Source organism: Paramisgurnus dabryanus, chromosome 2, assembly GCF_030506205.2.
Source record: "Paramisgurnus dabryanus chromosome 2, PD_genome_1.1, whole genome shotgun sequence".
NCBI classification, from domain to species: Eukaryota; Metazoa; Chordata; class Actinopteri; order Cypriniformes; family Cobitidae; genus Paramisgurnus; species Paramisgurnus dabryanus.
In genome coordinates, this window is record NC_133338.1 from 36281186 (window position 1) to 36298836 (window position 17651).

A 17651-nucleotide genomic window follows, 5' to 3' on the forward strand; every position below is an offset into this window, starting at 1 on the left:
GCTCCTCAAATGTAAAATAAAATTTTTCAATTTAAAGAGCACCTATTGTCCGATTCATGTTTTATTTTTTTACCTTTGGTGTGTAAGTGTGTATTAGTACATGTTAATGATATGCAAAAGGTACATACCCCAAAGTAAACGATGATGCAAGTTATCGTCTCAAATGTAAATCTCTTTTTCTGGACTACAACAAGCACACGGATTGTAGACAACAGTTTACTTCCTGGGATTGGTTATGTAGTCAAGACCGACATTATCAATCTTTCAAACATGGTAAGGAGCGTCACATTTCAGGCTGACGTCAGAGGTATTCAGGCCAATCACAACGTACAGATTAACTGGCCAATCAGGGACACAGAGCTTTCCAAATCAGTACGTTTCAGGAAAAGAGTGAAATCTGGAGCTACAAAAATGTACGGTATGTGAAAAATAATGTGTTTTTAACCATAAACCACGCAAACACATTGTATTATACCAAATACACAAAATAACATTGTTTTTTAGCAATGAAATAAGTGTTTTTAATGTAAATTAATGTATTTTGAAAACGAATTTGGATGATTTTACAATATGCTTCATGATACACACATTTCACAAGACACTTTTGTTGCAACAAACAAAATAGGGTAGGAGTCAAAGCGACTGTTGACTTATTTATTACTCAATTTATTACTCAACAAGTAATTTGGCCTTCAATTTATTATCCTACATTTTAAAATACTTGCGTCTTTTACATATTACGATAATTTAACATGGTCGAAAGTTTTGCAGTATTTGTAAGTAACTAACTGGAATGAAATTTTCCATTCCAAGAGTGAAATGACCTGCAGGTCATCTTTATTTATTCACACAGTTACTCAGTTAAAGTGAGTCTGTTATTAACCAAGACTGGGCTTTTTGAAAAGGAAAGAAAGAGCCAATAAACAGCTAATATAATAGATCACACCAGAACATTACGCTGGTGTAACACTGATACCGTGACACCTAATCTAAACACAACACCTAGCCAAAGCTAAACGTCTGGTAGATCAAACGGAAAATAAAAACCCAGACGTAATATCCACAAAATTACCAAAACGTCATCGCTGGAGAACAGGTGATTTATCACAGAGACAGAAAGATACTAGACATCAATCTCATTTTACACTGATAAAAGCGCTACACTATGGAATATAAGATACAATATTGGAAACAGATTTCCTTCGAAACAGAACTTTGAAATTCATTTCGTACATATTGGTGGCTGCTCAAACTGTGACTTAATTGCAAACCTTGATGTGCACATACTGTTCCCTGCCTTGGGAACAAGGCTGAACCACCACATTCTTTTTTTTCAAGCAGAATTTGTGCAGTCAGACTTGCACTGCAATATTATAAAGGACATATAACGTCACTTACACATCCTCAGACATAGCGAAGCGGCAATCTGAACAATAGCAAATATGAAGCCCCGTTGTCCAGAAGAACATGTGAATGAAGACAGGAACATTAGAGAGAAGGTGAAGAGAACAGCACATGCACGGCAGAGGACATTAAAGGAGAGGAAGCCAAAATAAGGAGTGAGAAACATTTGCCCAGGAACAATCAGTGCTTCATCAAGGTTAATTAGTCTGCGGAGGCAACACCGTCATTTTCTTCATTCATCATCCAAAGTCAGCATATTGGTTTTCAATAGCACAACCCACTTTTAAGGTACATAAAAGATGAGCTTTATTATCATTATCCATGTTAAAAAGTTACAGCAGTTTCTTAAACTGAGGCAGGTAGCAGGAAATAATTTACTGATCTATGCGATGGTTGACCAAGATTATCGCTTTAAGGCATCTCATCACATAAATGTAACATTAACCCAAGCATATGCTTTTAAACAAAAAATTACTTCTATAATGTACATATGTCAAAAAATCTGTTAAACGAAGCAACACCTGAATCCTTTGATGCTCCAGTTTGTATAATATACAAAGGTCAAGGTTCAAATCAAACCTGGGTGCCAATCAATGAAGCTCTTTAGATTTATTATATTCTGCCATAAGCACTATGCATTATGCTTATCTACAAACTGTTTTTTTACTTAAAACTGATCTTCTCTGTAAAGCTCTAGCTAGACAAAGCCCCGCTAATCATAAATAAAAGATTACATGGCTACTCTATGTAAACAAAGGTTTAGACCAAAAAGTGGATATTTCTGCATCAAAGTCTAAAACAATTTATTGGATGTATACAGCATATGTAGTACCACTATATGACTACTTACAAAGCCATTGCTAATTCAAAAGTAGCTTAAGCATTCTACAGAAAATGCTTACATTATCAGATATGATAACCTACATAGATGTCATCAATGTGTTTTTATCAGTTAGAATAATAATCATCGCCCCGTGTTGAGTCACAGAGCGGCTTCTGTTTTGAATGAAAACGCTTGTCACCTTAGGCATGCTGCCAAATGCATGCACTCTTCAGTGACCAAACCGGCTACCTTTGGCCTTTCTTTAGCTTTCTCTGATCCTTCTCTCTTTCATCCACATGCACATGCTCGCCTCCCTCATTCGGCTCTCCTCCCCACCCCTCATTCTCCCTACGCTTTAAAAAGAAGAGCGGCGCACAGCCGGGATCCGTAGGACTAGAAATAACCTTCACATGGTCACCGTTCATTGCTATCACTCAAACACATGGGCGTCTGTGGCTGAGCTCCTGCACACACACACACACACACACACACACACACATTGAGAGAGTACGTACCACTCCATGAACGAGGAACTCAAATAGTTTGCTCTTGGTGGCTTTACGAGCTCCTCCAGCGGTCTCCTCCGAAGCCATTTCCCTCTCGTCTGCCTCCGCTCTCGCTCTCCTCGCCGTCTCTCTCCTTCTCTTTTGTCTTTCCCTCGCCTCTCTTCCTTTTCACCCTTCGCTCACCTCCTTAACCTCCCTTCAAGGCTCCCTGCTCCACTTCCCTTACTTTCTGCTCTCCTCTCTCTCTCTCTCTCTCTCCCTCCCTCTCTCTCTGTCTCTCCAGTTCTGTGCGTGTTGGGAGCGTGCTGCCCTGTCGAGTCTCTCACACTAATGTTTGGTTGAGCTGCTCTTCAGGAGCCCGGCTAAGCGAGAACGTGGGGGGTTGAGAGTCGGGGGTCTTTCAGGGGGGTTCCTGTGGGCCCACCACGGCCGCCCCCTCCCCCTTTACAAACACGTTCACACAAAATCACACACGCTCACAGGCTGCTGCAGCTGTTGCATTCCATTGGTAGATAACGGAATGCTCGCTGACTGGTCGGTCGCAGCCTGCTGCGGCGCAGTTCGTCTCGCCGTTAAGTAAACCCCTCCTCCTCTACGTTCACTACTGCTCTCTCTCTTTCTCCCGTTGTCTGCTGCAGTCGAACACAGCAAGGCTTGGAATACACCGCTTATTCCCCAAAAATGGGAGGGAGGTTCCTTAAAGAAGCAGTGAGGAAAAGCTTCAGACTTGTGTGCAAAAACCACAGGCTCGGAAAGCTTTAATGGTTGATGCAGGGCAGCGATTTTTAATATACCTGTCATATCAACCATGTAAAAATTAATTAATAAGGTTAATAATTAAAACTGTTCTAAAAACCCAAGACATTGCAGATGTTTATTTAAATTTGTCTCATGGATGGGTGAAAATACTGTGGGCTATTCATCAGCATCAAATTTATCATCTTTATCCTACGTTTGCTGGGTCAGTACCTAAATTTAATTTTTTTTAAACTGGCTATATGCCTGATATATATGTTAAGTACACCTAAATGATGCGAGAACATATTTTTTCACTTTTGTTCATTAAAAAACTGTGCGGGGTATTTGTGTGATGAAATGAGTAGAGATGCACAGAACACAGAAGTACCATCATGAATTCTTCTTATTGCCCTTTTGTTGCCTGTTAAGCCTCAAGTATGTTTTTTTACACGTACGCTCACTGTCAAACGCACATCCTAAGTATAGTTTATTTCACTCATACGTGTATACATTCATGAGAGAAAATGCAATACCTCCCCTGCCCTACATACTCCTACAAATGTGTACAGGGCGTACATACTATTCTGATGACAAAAATTGGCATCACATACGTGTTAAAACTTAACTATACTTCAGTTTTACTATCTATTACTGTTCTCAGTAATAATGAATTTAAGCGGTTACTGTGTCACTAGAATGTGGCCACTGGGATCTAATTACAGTTGCACTGGTTATTATTTAGCCCGGCAAACAGGCCTATTTTTCCTACAAATGGTAATGCTTCAGTTAATATATTTTATCAAATCTAGGTCAGCAAGATTTGTGGGTTGCTTAAAGCATTGTTCTCCTGTGTACAAAGTTACAAAATGCTTCTAACTCCTGAATAAACTATCCTTAATTTATATTTATAGATTTCTTATTAAACTATATAGGAACTTGTATCTTCCTTTTGTCAACCCTTATTAACATTTCTACTTTTAAGAATACTTTTATGATATGTTATTTATCAAGTTATTAATTAACTATTACGTGCAAAGCTGTAACCTGGTGGTAAAAATGTGAGAGTTAGCCATTTAAAACCTGAATTTTGATGGAAATGTATGTCCCTTTGATGGTCCTCCAATATAAAAAAGATCAAATATAAGATAAAAAACTGAGACTGACTCAATAGCTCAGCATCTATAATATTAAATAAAATTTTCACTAAGAACATTAATTTATGAGTAATAACCAAAGTTTCAGTTAAAAAAAGGTTTACTCATTAGGAACACAAGCACCAAAGGTAAACACTTAACTCATTCCCCACCAGCGCTCTTTAAAAAAGTTGCCTGTCAGCAGAATTTTACAAAATTCCTTCCAGAAAGTTCTCTTCTATATATATTAACATACAATACATTAAATGAAAGAACAGACCCTCTGCTTTCAAACAATTAAAAACAAAAATAATGAAAAAAAAAAACTTTTAAACTTATTTTTATTTGTTCTTTTAATCACTTCTCAAATATGGGTTTCTTCAAAAATCTAAAATTTTGAGCAAAAGCTAAAATAATTGCATTTTTGTAAATAACTTTTGTTAGAGATCAGATTCAGAACATTGATCAAAACATACACAAAGTTTTAACTGTTTTTGAATTAGCTGATTCTTTAGTTTCTTTATAAATTGGGTAAGAACACCGCCTACTGGATAACCGCAAAATTTTAGATTACTGTAAAAACTAGTAATTGGCAGGGAAATGGTTTCTCTTAATTGACAAGATAACTCGTCAGTGGTGGGGAAAGAGTTAATGTCCACTGTTTTCAGAGGTCACTAGTGACCCTTGTAGGAACATCACCGTCATAACTTTCAGCTTTTTGAACTTTCTAAATTAACAAAATCCCTTTCATGAACGCAGATAAAGAAGTCTACTCTGAGGTTTATAGACTACATGACTAAATGTCTGTGTAAAGTCCGATTTTAAATAAGTTCTCAGTTTGAAAAATGTGTTATTAACCACCCAGCCAAATTTAAATTACGGAAAAAAATGGCAAGTTAATAAAATAATTAGGCTAGGCAAAAAATTGATTTTTCAATTAATCGTTTTTTTCACATGGTCGATTCAAAATCGATTTCAAAGACCACGAATCGATTTTTTTCCCCATATTTTTCCCGCAAACATTGAATGTCAGATTAACATGAATAACTACTAGTCTTCTACACTAAATGTCACACTCTTTTTTGCCTTGCGCGATGTTACCAAGGAGCGAGAGGCGAGCCTGTCATTCATTCATTGCTTAAAATGCCGGTTTCAAGTCCTTTGTTGATGTTGATGCCACCTTCACATAAAAGTGAGATGTATGAAAGCCTTAGGGCTGTGCCGATACATCTCGTTCCCCAATAAAAAGGCCTTCCTGAAATCGATTCTGAATCACAAGGCTCCGATTCTGTGTTTCATGCACAGCTTGTGCGTGTAATACGGCTCTGTGATCAGTAGGAAGTCCTTATCAATCTAAAATCACTATGAGTTTGAGTCGTTTATTATCATGAAAATACCTGAAACAATCGGAAGAATAGCGATATAAATATTCCTTTAGACATTTCCAGGAATAGTGTTTGTAATGATACTTCTTCTGTGGCACAAATGGCGTTTCTACACGAGAGCGCCCTCTGGCTTTTTCACCGTAATTCATTCAAATTCATTAATTGAGAAAACGCGCATGTACACGATTAATCGGCACAGCCCTAGAAAGCATTTTAGATTTCTCAAGCAAGATGACGACGATAGTGTTTTGGCTTTTAATTTCTTTTTATTAACTCTTTCCCCGCCATTGACGAGATATCTCGTCAATTAAGAGAAAACGCTTCCCCGCCAATGACGAGATTTTCCGTCTTTCCGCAATACCGCTATTATCCACCAGGTGGCGCCCTTCCGCAACTTTTTAAAACCGGAAGTATTGCCCTATGGCAAGCTGCTGCATGTCCGTGTCTGTTTTAAAGATCGCTCTGAATATGATCTCTATGAAAAATCCGTCATAAAAATGGAATTATCTCTGCTTTTTGCTCAAAATATGGTGTTTTTGCAAAAACCTACCCATATTCAAAAGCTGATTGCAAAAGAACCACTAAAGGTAGGATGAAACGGTTTTTTTTGTTTGAAAGCAGAGGGTCTGTTCTTTCATTTGGTATATTGTATGTTTATATATTTAAAGAAGAACATTTTCTGGAAGGCATTAAACTTTGGTGAAAATCATGAAAAACGCTGGCGCTGGCTGGCAACTTTTTTTAAAAATGCTGGCGGTGAAAGAGTTAATTACCCACTTGTAAAATTCTGTTTACTGTTCTTTTTTATAAATATAGTATTTGTATTAAATCTATGTTCATTGACTTGCATGGAGTATAAAAATTGATCCAAAAATCGAAACCGAAAATCAAACCAAGAATTTAAATTGAATCAATTTGATAGCTTGTGAATCGAAATCGAATCTGAATCGATACCCAGCCCCATAAAATAAGTTATCAAAATTTGGAAAAACAGGCAGGATTCTCTGCTCTCAAACACTGGGGGTGTGTCTGCGCTGAAACCAGGCCCACTCATGTGGAAAGCTACCATCCTGAATGGGTGCTCACAATTGTGTTAGGGGTGGGGCCTGGCTAGGTGGCTTCACTGCATTAACTTAGCAAACCATCTTTTTAGCCCAGCCCAAATAATCCTGAACTCAGAAATGAGGAAAAACTTTAACGGTGTAAATCCACAATTCAGTACAACATATTCCACAGTCTTCGCAATGTGGTTCAGCAGTACATTTCTAACATTTATAAATGTGTTGAGAAAGAATTGTCGGAAATGACTTTACCCGGTCTTTAAGGATGTTTCAACACGTTTGAGCCCTCCAAAGGTTCTTGGAGCAGTTCAGTTTGTATATGTGAACAAAGCAAGTGATCTCAGACATCCTAAAACCTGAAAGCAAAACAAACTGAGACCAAGTCTGAAGAGGGTCTAAGTACGGTTCGCTTTTGGGTTCTTTTGTGGTTCGATTTGTTTTTGACATGTGAAAGCAATAAGGTCCGCTTTGCATGTCATTTTGACATGTATCAAAATTAACTGCTTCACAGAAAGCTGGGGTCTGAGTTCTTATAAAGTTGTGATGTAAACAAGAAAGGGTCTAACATCACTTCAGTTCTGAAGAGGACCAAAAAAAGATTTTTTGAGTGCCCTCTATTGTGAACACCAAAAGGACCAACCCAGTCTCATGCAAATGCGTATAAATAGCACAAAGTGTGAAAACTATTGCAATACAGCACATCTTTTTGTGTAATTTTATGTATTGGTAACTCCATTATTATTATTTTTTTTTTTTAACCATTGTCGTTTGGTTTTTAGCAAATGAAGTTTTTTTTTCAATTTTAAAACAGTAACACTTGACCCTGCTTTTAACACATTATTTTAACACTGCATTTCCAAATTAAAACAAGGCATATGTATTCAGTCTCTGTTTTGCATAAGTTCTAAGTTAATACAGATGAACAGGAATTGCCCTAACAAGGATATAACTGACAAACTATTGGCGTCCACCTGTAAATCATTGAAATAAATTCCAGAACGTCTGGCTGAAAACTTAAAAGATCAATATGGTTATGAATCTACACAAGCCTGGAGAGGTATTAAAATGAAGATTGATTACCATTCAAAACAAATTGGAGATAAAGGAAAACAAATGCCTAAATTAGGAAAAACATTATCCAAGTGACTGGATGCTCAAGCGCTCACTGTTTATTGAACCATTAGAAAGCTGCAAGAAAAGGTCATCTATCAAAACTTTCTGAATTAATAAGGAGACTTGTGAGAGAAGCCACGGAGAGGCCCATGATCAGTTTACATACGTTTAAGAATTTAGATTAGAATAGAAGTGGAGCGGTCAACTATATCAAGAGCTCTGCATAACACTGCTTTAATAGGAGGAGGTTGGCACAAAGGAAGCAAATACTCAAAATGAACCATGTGAAAGCATGTCTAGAGTTTGCCAAACACCACAATAATGATCCACTTGTGATGCAGGAAGTGATTTTTAGACCAAGTAAATCGAGACCAAGATGAAGCTTTTAACAAAATTTTAAGTGGTATGTGACCTATCATTGCCAACATAAACACCCTATAGTGACGTCTAGTTTGGCACAAAGAGATAATGCAGAAGAACATGTTTAAGTCTAATCAAATGTTGAGGAAATTTCTTACAGCTCAAATGGTAAAGCATTGCGTTAGCAACACAAAGGATGTGAAATTTATCACAGGGAACAAACATAATTAAAATGGGAAGGGATTTTGCGCTTTGGAGAAAAGTATCTGCGAAATGTAAAACAAAAGTCTATAAAACTTAAAAGCGGACTTTTTAGAATACTTCATAACATAAAAAATTATTTGCATTCAAATAAATTAACTTTTTTAAGTAAATACTGAAAAAAGTTCAATGCAATTCTGTTAAATGAGTAACTGATTAATCTTCTGCAAAAAAAATAACATGTACTCAATGTTTGTTATAAATTCACTAGCCAATATAGAAAACAGACCAACAATGTTCACTGATATAGGAATGACTGCTTAAACCTTTTATACAAACAAGCTTCCAGTGACCTATAACCAATGTGAGCACTTTTTACTTTTGATCGCCCCATTACATGAGTAAGTTCTAGTAAGAGAGCAGAAAAGATCTGCAAGTCTCAGTACCCCTTTGAGCCCCCCTACTGTAAGTCTCCCATTTCCCATTACAGCTCTGCCAAATGCTCAGGTCCCATTGACTGGAAGGTGAAGGGGGTGGGGCACTTGAAAGGGGTAAGCATAGATTGTGTCTATTTGTGAGGTAGGACAGATTGACCTCAAGCTGCAGTTTTAAGTTTCTCCTGCAGAGGTCTGTATATGCCTCACAATAAAAACACAGACTCTTACCAGTGTGCCACAGCACAAAGGTATAACCTTTTTATTGTACACAACCGACCACAAAGAATGTGTTACAGGATGGCGCTTTGAGATATGACAAAGACAGAGATTTGCTTTGGGTTCACACTAGCTCTCACTGCTGACACTGTGCCATAAGTAAATCATCTCCTCTTCCTAAATGCTAACATATTAAATCTAACAACGGCTGTACCTGTATTGTTGATTGTGCCTTAATGCGGACATCAAAATTATGTTTATTTGATATCGTTCATAGCTTCCATAGACATTTAATTTTATTAATATGCAGAAATAGATTTAGCTGTTATGAGGACCTGGTGGTGAATACACTTTTCAGATCCATAACCAGATCTTGACCACAGGGTTGGTCTGATGGTCAGTATGAAAAAGACTCCAGCCAAGTGACAGCTATTGTTTTGCATTTTGTGGATTTTATTTAAAGGAATAGTCCATCTTCAATAAAAAAAAGTAATTTCTCTGACTCTAATGCATCTGTTTTTCATTCTTAACAGTTCATATACTTATAAATAAAAATGCTAAAAAAAGGATCTTCACAACGATGCCATAGAAAACCATTTGGTTCCCCCCAAAAAGTGTTCAATCAACAGTTCTTAAAGGAACTTAAACCATTGCTTTCTTATCTTTTTATACATCTACATTTATTCATTTAACAGATGGTTTCATGCAATGCAACTTACACATAAGGGAGAATTCAGCATTTTCTCGTATAAGCCAACAATAACCAATAAAGCTTTTCAAAAAGCTTAAGAGCGCCATTTAAGGAAAAACGCAGCCAGGATATCCTTCATAAATTTAGCCTTTGTGTTTCATGGTCAGGTTTAGTCATACAGGTTTAGGATGACTTGAGGGTGAACACGACAAAATAATATTTAGTTTTGAGTGAACTAACCTTTTATTCATTTTAGAACAGTTCCAGCTAATTTTGATTTAATGCATTCACATTTTTTACCGCTTTTAGTACTTTAAATAGTTTTAAGCTTGATACAATTTTTTGTGTTTGTGATCACTAAACTGTATACACCAATGCAATATTGTGAATCTCTATCCTATATTTGTGACTTATTTACACACAGACAACTAGTTTCTCTATATAACCTACATCCATCAGTTTCACTCTGTGTATGTGGACAGAGAAAAAGGATAGACAGAATAAGGCCAGGGAAAGAGGGACAAATCTAATCTTTCTGTTCATCTGTAAAACAAAAATACACAAACGTCAGTCCAAATCTGCACACTCGTGTTCATTCAAGCGCGCACAGATCATACGAAAAGCAGCCTATCAGTTTCGAAGTCCTCTGCTCCACGTGCTGAAAAGTGTTAACTCAGTATGGATTAACAATAACAAACTAACCCTGACTTTCCTCTCCCTTGCTTACTTAGGTGGGGGGGAGGCGGGGTACTAAAAAGGATATTGAGCGTTTCCCCTGTAAAAATGGGTCAGCTCTCTGTAAGCCAGACAGTCTGTCTCAGAGACGAAGAAAAAGAAATCGGGTGGAGCGCTGCACTGCACTACAGAGTCCATCACAATCACTGTGACTTGACTATCAGCCTTCTACCCCTCACAAATGAGCTTTCAAAGAGATGTGTAAAAAACAGAGATGTTTTAAAGCCCACCAGGCAACAGTATTGGGGTGATATTACTGCATAATCTCAATAACAACACGTCAGAGAGCTGCTATGACTTGTCAATGATGACTGTAATCAGGTTTTCATAAATCAATAGAGGTAGCCTGCATGTCAAGATAAGGATGAAACAATTTAGTCCTTGCTTTAAACACTCATTTAGGATGGGAACAATTCATTGCACTACTGTATATGCTGCATAGACAGACAACATGTAGCTTTAGTTAAGGACTGGTCCTTGTCTTACGACAGAAATTTTAAGAAAAAAGGAATTGCACTATTATCTAATACAAAAGGTACTTAGGAAGAAAGAAAGGAAGTTTATGAACAATTCACTTTATATTTTTAAGTTCTGCATTGTTAAAAGTTTCTATTTATGTTGTCCCCAAAAGTAAGTGGTATGGGTTCGTAATAACATAACAATAAAAAAATTTGGGTTGAAATAACCATACACAAAGCACAAAAACACATTACCTAATAATTAACGCATGATTCAATTCTAAAATGTCTAGTTATGGTAACCAAACCCAACCCCAAAGAAGTACAAACATTTGAGTTGACAGAAATGTAAATGTGAAAAGCTACGCTTTGTGGCAAGGTGCCTCTTACATTTTTGGTGAGGTGCACATGAGGCTAGGTTAGGACATTAGGGTATGCGTCTATCCCGTACACTTGATGCAGAAATTGGGCTTGTAGTGACATTTAGAACATATTTCTTATAAAAGCAATTTAAACCCCTCCAAAAGTGTTTGCTTCAGACTACTGTCAGATTTTTTGGGTTTTGCTTAGAAATCTGCTTAGTGTGATATTAGACATATTATGTTCTATACACCAGTGGTTCTGAAACTGGGGACCCCTGGGGCCGCAAGATGCCCCAGTTTTATGACATTTTATATAATACATTAATTTATCATGAATTCTGTGTAATTAAACCTAAAAAAATATAAGGCTACTGTCCAACAACACTACTTTGTATAATTTATTGTTTTGTTTAATTAAAATGTTAAGTTTTAGAAAAGATTTTTTGTCATAAATTGTCTTGGGGTGGGGGGCGTGAAAAAATGCACCACACACAAGCGAGGCCACAAGCTGAAAAAGTTTGAGAACCACTGGTATACACTATAAAAAGTCAAAGTTGGATTATTTTTAAGTGAGAACTTAAATGTTCTCACTTTACGTGAAAATTATATAATTGAAAAGCTTACATTTTTAGATGTTACCAACTGAATAAAAATAGCTTAAAGTAATAAAATTTAAGTTGAAAAAATGATTTTTTTTAAGTGTTGACAATTAAAGTAATTTTTTAAGTAGATCCTGCTTTCAAATTTTACAGTGTGTACAGTAAATATTGTCTACAGTTTAATTAATTATAATGGTTAAAAACAGGAAAAAGGTAGCGATTAGAAATATAAATTACTAAATCGTATATTTAAAACAACTTCACCGAATAGTGGAAATACTGAATACAGACATGGGAAATTTACAATTCTAATTCTGCACATTATAAGAGCAAACTCAATCTGGACAATCATGTAATACAAAAGCATTGAAGAGGAAATAGAATGAAAGAAAGCATTTAATAATCACCCCTCCATCTCTCTGCCTGCCCACTCACTCTCAAAGAGCCAATTCTCCCTAAAGCTCTTGAGGTGTGACAGCTAGAAAAAGTTGGTCCTTGAATGTTAATGGGATTTCTCAGAAGATTGCTGGGCAGTGAAGCGAACTTCTGTGATCCATTCTATGTGTTGCTGGCCCGCTCCAATTGTTTCCAGAGAGAATACAGGGCCTTGAGCTCAAAGACACACCTGCAACTCTGTACAGAGCAAAACCTGCTACTTACAAATGACCGCATTCGAAACCAATCTGCCTGTGCTATGTATAATCCCTTAAGAGTTAAAAAGAACTAAAGATTTATCTAAAGATTCTCACGGTGAAACATCACATTTATTGCTTGCCATCAAAAAAGTGTATTCAATAAATTAGTAGTTTACAGAAAAAAGGTGTGAGTGAAATATGGTGGTGGCTTAAGCGTTTTTCACTGTACAGTACAACAATGACATTTTTGTGTATTTTTTAAACAAATTACATGACAATTACTCAACTTCATTCTTATCTTATTGTTTTAAAAAAAACGTGTGCATTTATTAAAGTTAGCTGAGAGAAAAGAAAACAACAACATAAACAGCCCAGTCTGCATGAACGGAGCCATGATTTCTTCAAAGGACAAGTCATTACTGCTTTTGTAACGTTATGCACAGTATAAATCTGTAATTCATAGTTAACTTTTTATTTAATGCAAAATGTGTGTGGGGGGGCAAAGGCCACACATTCCGATTAGGGTTACTGTATGAAAATCAAATATTTTCCTATAGTCTGTATGAATTTAAAACACCACAGGGAAACATAAAACCTAAAGAGCATAAATCACACTGTTACCCCCACAAACTTGAATTGAGGTTTGGTTAACTATACTATTAGTTAAACTACAGATTTCCACACCAGATGTACCAGGGTGATATTTTTAATCCAATAATTCTATACCCAACCATCACCATACAAACTTGCTGACATTATTAGATAAAAAAAATCATTAACAGAACTATATTAACTACATTTTTGATTATTTGGTCCTCATGAGTACAAATGTTATTACACTTTCAGAGAGCAGCCATGCATGTACAGTTAATCTACAGTCATTGATTGGGTAAAGTTCCTGCAAAGCACCTAAGCAGAAGTGATGCTGAAATTACAAAGCATTCCAGCCGCATGTCTCTTGCCAAAGATTAAATTTGTCAGCGAACTCCTGAATACTCATATTCAAGAAAACAAGTTTTTCATGAGTGCCAACAGTGTCATACTAAAATAATTTTATAATAACTGTTAATATACAAAATATCACTTTAATCATGCCACTATTATCAGGTTATTTGATATGCGAACAGAGACTCTGATACCAGTCACTTTACTTAAATAAAAAAAGTTAGTAGGGTAGTAACGGTATACCGGTATACCATTATCTTAACTTTCGCGATTATTATACTGTAAACATTTGCATATCCACGGTTTTGGGGGAAAATAACAAAGGAGATCTCACCTGCGCTACTGCACACATGCAACTTCATTTGGCGTGACTAGACTCCACTTGTTTATGTACAGCAGAGAAAATGTCAAAGCCAGAGACTACAAATTCTAACCTTTATCCCCCACCAGAAAAAGTTAAAATCTACAGTATGGGAATACTTTGGGTATCCGAAAACGAATGCAAAGTGTTCTTGAAGATGTTTATCCAACTCTGGAGGATTGAGCAGTATCCAAATGTTTACAATTTCATGCCCCTCCCCCACTACCACGGAGCAACCTCCCTTCGAGCTCGTCCTTGTCAGCGCATGTATTATGGTGAACGCATATAAGAATCTTAAGAATACTTAAGATTAATTAGATAACACTCCGAAATACAATCAATGGTTGATAAAGCACAATTACCGGTCGAGAAGGAATGTGACAAGCTCTGCATCCAGCTTTCTGCATCCACACTTTAAAATCTCGTAGATTCCTCCACCTTTCAAATGCTGGTCCGATATTAATCCTAGTTTTATTACGGTCAGGGTCGCTTCTATCTTTGTTCCCTTTTTTTCCATTGATTGTTTTCCTAGCTTTGGTTGTTAACCGAGGAATCGGAAGTTAGTTTGTGAATGTTCTCTTTGCCATCACGCTGCGTTCAATCCAACACACTTGTGAACTTCAGGCGGATGCACGTGATATTGTAACGCTCGCGAGGGGGCTCTGTAGGGCGTGCAGGTACTATGATTGACAGGCAGATTTTACAAATCCCTGCGCTGATTGGACCAAGTGAACCGGGAGCGGTGGATTTTTGCAAAACAAATAACAGGCTCTAGAAGGAGCTAGAAGTGCGGGTTTTTTTCTTAAACAGTCTAATTTATGTTGTTCTATCGGAGCATAGTGTTGGTTTCAGTGAATATGATCAACAAATATGATCAAAAAAAGTTGCCGACTGCAGCTTTAAGTGATTTATATTACAATCAATTTAAGTTGATTATACTTAGGCCATATTATAAAAACTATACATTTCACTCACTATATGGCAATGTGAACAAATGAATTTAATGAGTATTTCATCCTTATATTTAAAATAATAAAATAGTAATAAATTTAGAATCGAAGTTTATTTTTTTCAAAAGTGTATTTTTTAAAGTTTGATATAATAAACCATATGTTCAAACCAAAACCCCTATTTTGTTTATTAATTTAAGGGTCATTGTAGCTAATGATTATAATAATAATGAGTGTGTAATACAGGCAAACCGCGAAACCATGATCGTTTCTAAGACGATTTTCATACCGTGGAAATCTCATACTGTTACAACCCTAAAAGTTAGATTATGAAAAACATTTCTTCCTTATTGGGACAGACAGGGTTTAGATTAATTCATGACTAGGCCTTAGTTATATTAGGAAATTTAAGTAATTAAAAAAAGCTTACCAATAACAATACTGTTGTGCATCTTGAGTCAAAACAATGGCACTGCTATATGTTGAGATATGTCCGTACAACGTGTTTTTAAATTGAGGCAGCTCAAACATGCATTTTAAAACGGGAAACCACCCCCTTAAAGCGTAACTAAACCCCTGGTCAGAGCCTGACTCCACCCACTGGCAATATTTGAAAAATGCAAGAAAAGTGGGCAGATCCCAACGGAGATAGAGGGGACGAACTAAGTGTGTGGTGAGATCGTAACAAGGGCGTGGTGAGCTTGAACCTGCTTACGTCACGAGTCATTTCTTGGACCCAACATCCAATAGGAAAATTCAACTGCAGTAGCCACCGTTCAACCTCAAGAGGGCAGCACTCAGACGTTTTTACACCATATATTGTAGTATTGAAACACTTTATATCCAAATGTCAAAAAACTTACTAAAATCAATCAACAGCACTAATAAAGCATCATTCTTACAGATCATTAACTAAAAAAAAATTGGTTTGGGGTTTAGTTACTCTTTAAGATTATTACCATAGACATGCATAATAGCGCATAAGGGAAATTTAACACCCCCCATATGATTATGAAATCAAAACAAATGCACTCATTTAAAGCAACTTTTAGTCAGTTAAATAGAGTTTACTATGAATTTAACAACATTTTTTATTACAGAAATGTCTATTATTCTATTTAATATAAAGATTGTATTCATTTTCAGGTCTGGAAATCATCATTTTAATATTCCCTAATACTTCCATTTCCATGGGAAGCCGAATTAATCCAATTTTTTGACCTAACTACTGAATGAAAAGCAATTATGCTTGAAAAATAAAAGTATACACAAATGAGCGTGGTATAGAGCAACATCTCGGCCACCTTTAATTAAGCACTGCAAAACAACTTTAGTGTGTTCAGTTTTGTTTTACTCGGACATACCTAAATGTTTCATATCAGGTACTTTAACTCCAACATAAACTGACTTGTTGATTAGAATGGCCTCTTTATATTTCCTGTAACACTTGCGACCCCATGCAACAAACAGTTACCCTCTTGAGAGAGAACATCTCATGCCTCTGAAGTGATGCTTTGAACCTCACTCCTGTCTGCAACGAGGGACATATGAAGAAGCCTTCATACGTATCAAAGACAAGTGATGGAGAAGAGCGAATTAACACGTGCTGCTCCTGCACTCAGAACCAATGTTGTGTTTGTTTTCTCCTAAATTTATATACGTTAGCGCATTCATGTGTCTCTTTACATTACCACATAAACTAGATCCAGTCGGAAAAAACTCCCCTGCGCACTAATCTGACTGCCTGTGATGAGATGTGTTGGGCGGATTATACATCATCACTGGACGGTAAATCATTGCAGACAGACACTAAACACTGTTGTTGAATAAGTATTGAGCGATAAAGAATACATTTTTATGATCTTACTGAAAATGTCCTACCTTTCTATCCATAGCAGAAGGTTAAAGTAGCCGGTTTGCAGTCAAAGGGCAGCGAATTAAAGATTGCGGATGTTTGTCCGGAGCGATGGAGATGAAGTTCGTTATAGAGCCTGAAGCACGAGCACACACGTTCCCTGTTGCTCGGTGCTAAGTGACTGGACAGTCAGTGTTGAGAGGAGGCGGCGGAGTGAGGAGGGGATGCAGCCGGAGACGGTGAGACCCAGTGCGGGGAGAGCTGAGGCGCAGGCGCGTCCGACGTTGCTGCTCAATAAAATTCGGCGATTCAGAGGGAACGTCATCAAATTACCCGCCGCCCACCGCGCGCAGGGTCAGTCTATCCCGCGGGCAGGAGACTGGAGTCTGAACTTTATCCATGAGGCCTAAAATATTGAAGCAGCGTGTGCATAAAAAGTCCGCCAAACCTCTGCACAGGGGCACCAGAGAGTGAGGAGAAAAATAGTAAAAGTTTGTCATTTTTAACTATTACAATCAAAACTGATATTGTGAACTAAAAGACGGGGTTTTTTATTCAAACTACTCGAATTTTTACAAATGGTCAGGTCAGTAGGCTTTATATAAAAGAGGGTAAAATTAAAATGGCACTTTTTATTGGTTCTCTAAACAATCAAATATCTACCAACAATGTTTCGTCAACTG

At 36.9% G+C, this 17651-nt stretch overlaps 1 protein-coding gene across 5 annotated transcripts in view; it reads right to left on the bottom strand.

Annotated features, from left to right (window-relative positions):
• smarcd3b (SWI/SNF related BAF chromatin remodeling complex subunit D3b) overlaps positions 1 to 17134 on the bottom strand; it is a 44328-nt gene extending 27194 nt beyond the window's left edge. The window contains exon 1 of one of the 5 annotated variants that reach the window (XM_065289331.2): positions 16995 to 17134. In XM_065289331.2, coding sequence (XP_065145403.1) covers positions 16995 to 17006 — 12 coding nt within the window. In that variant the 5' untranslated portion in view covers positions 17007 to 17134. Of the gene's footprint in view, positions 1 to 2742; positions 3420 to 16994 lie in introns of those variants that run through there. The other 4 variants (XM_065289329.2, XM_065289330.2, XM_065289332.2 and 1 more) reach the window with 4 other exon arrangements.
• Positions 17135 to 17651: the final 517 nt, after the last annotated feature.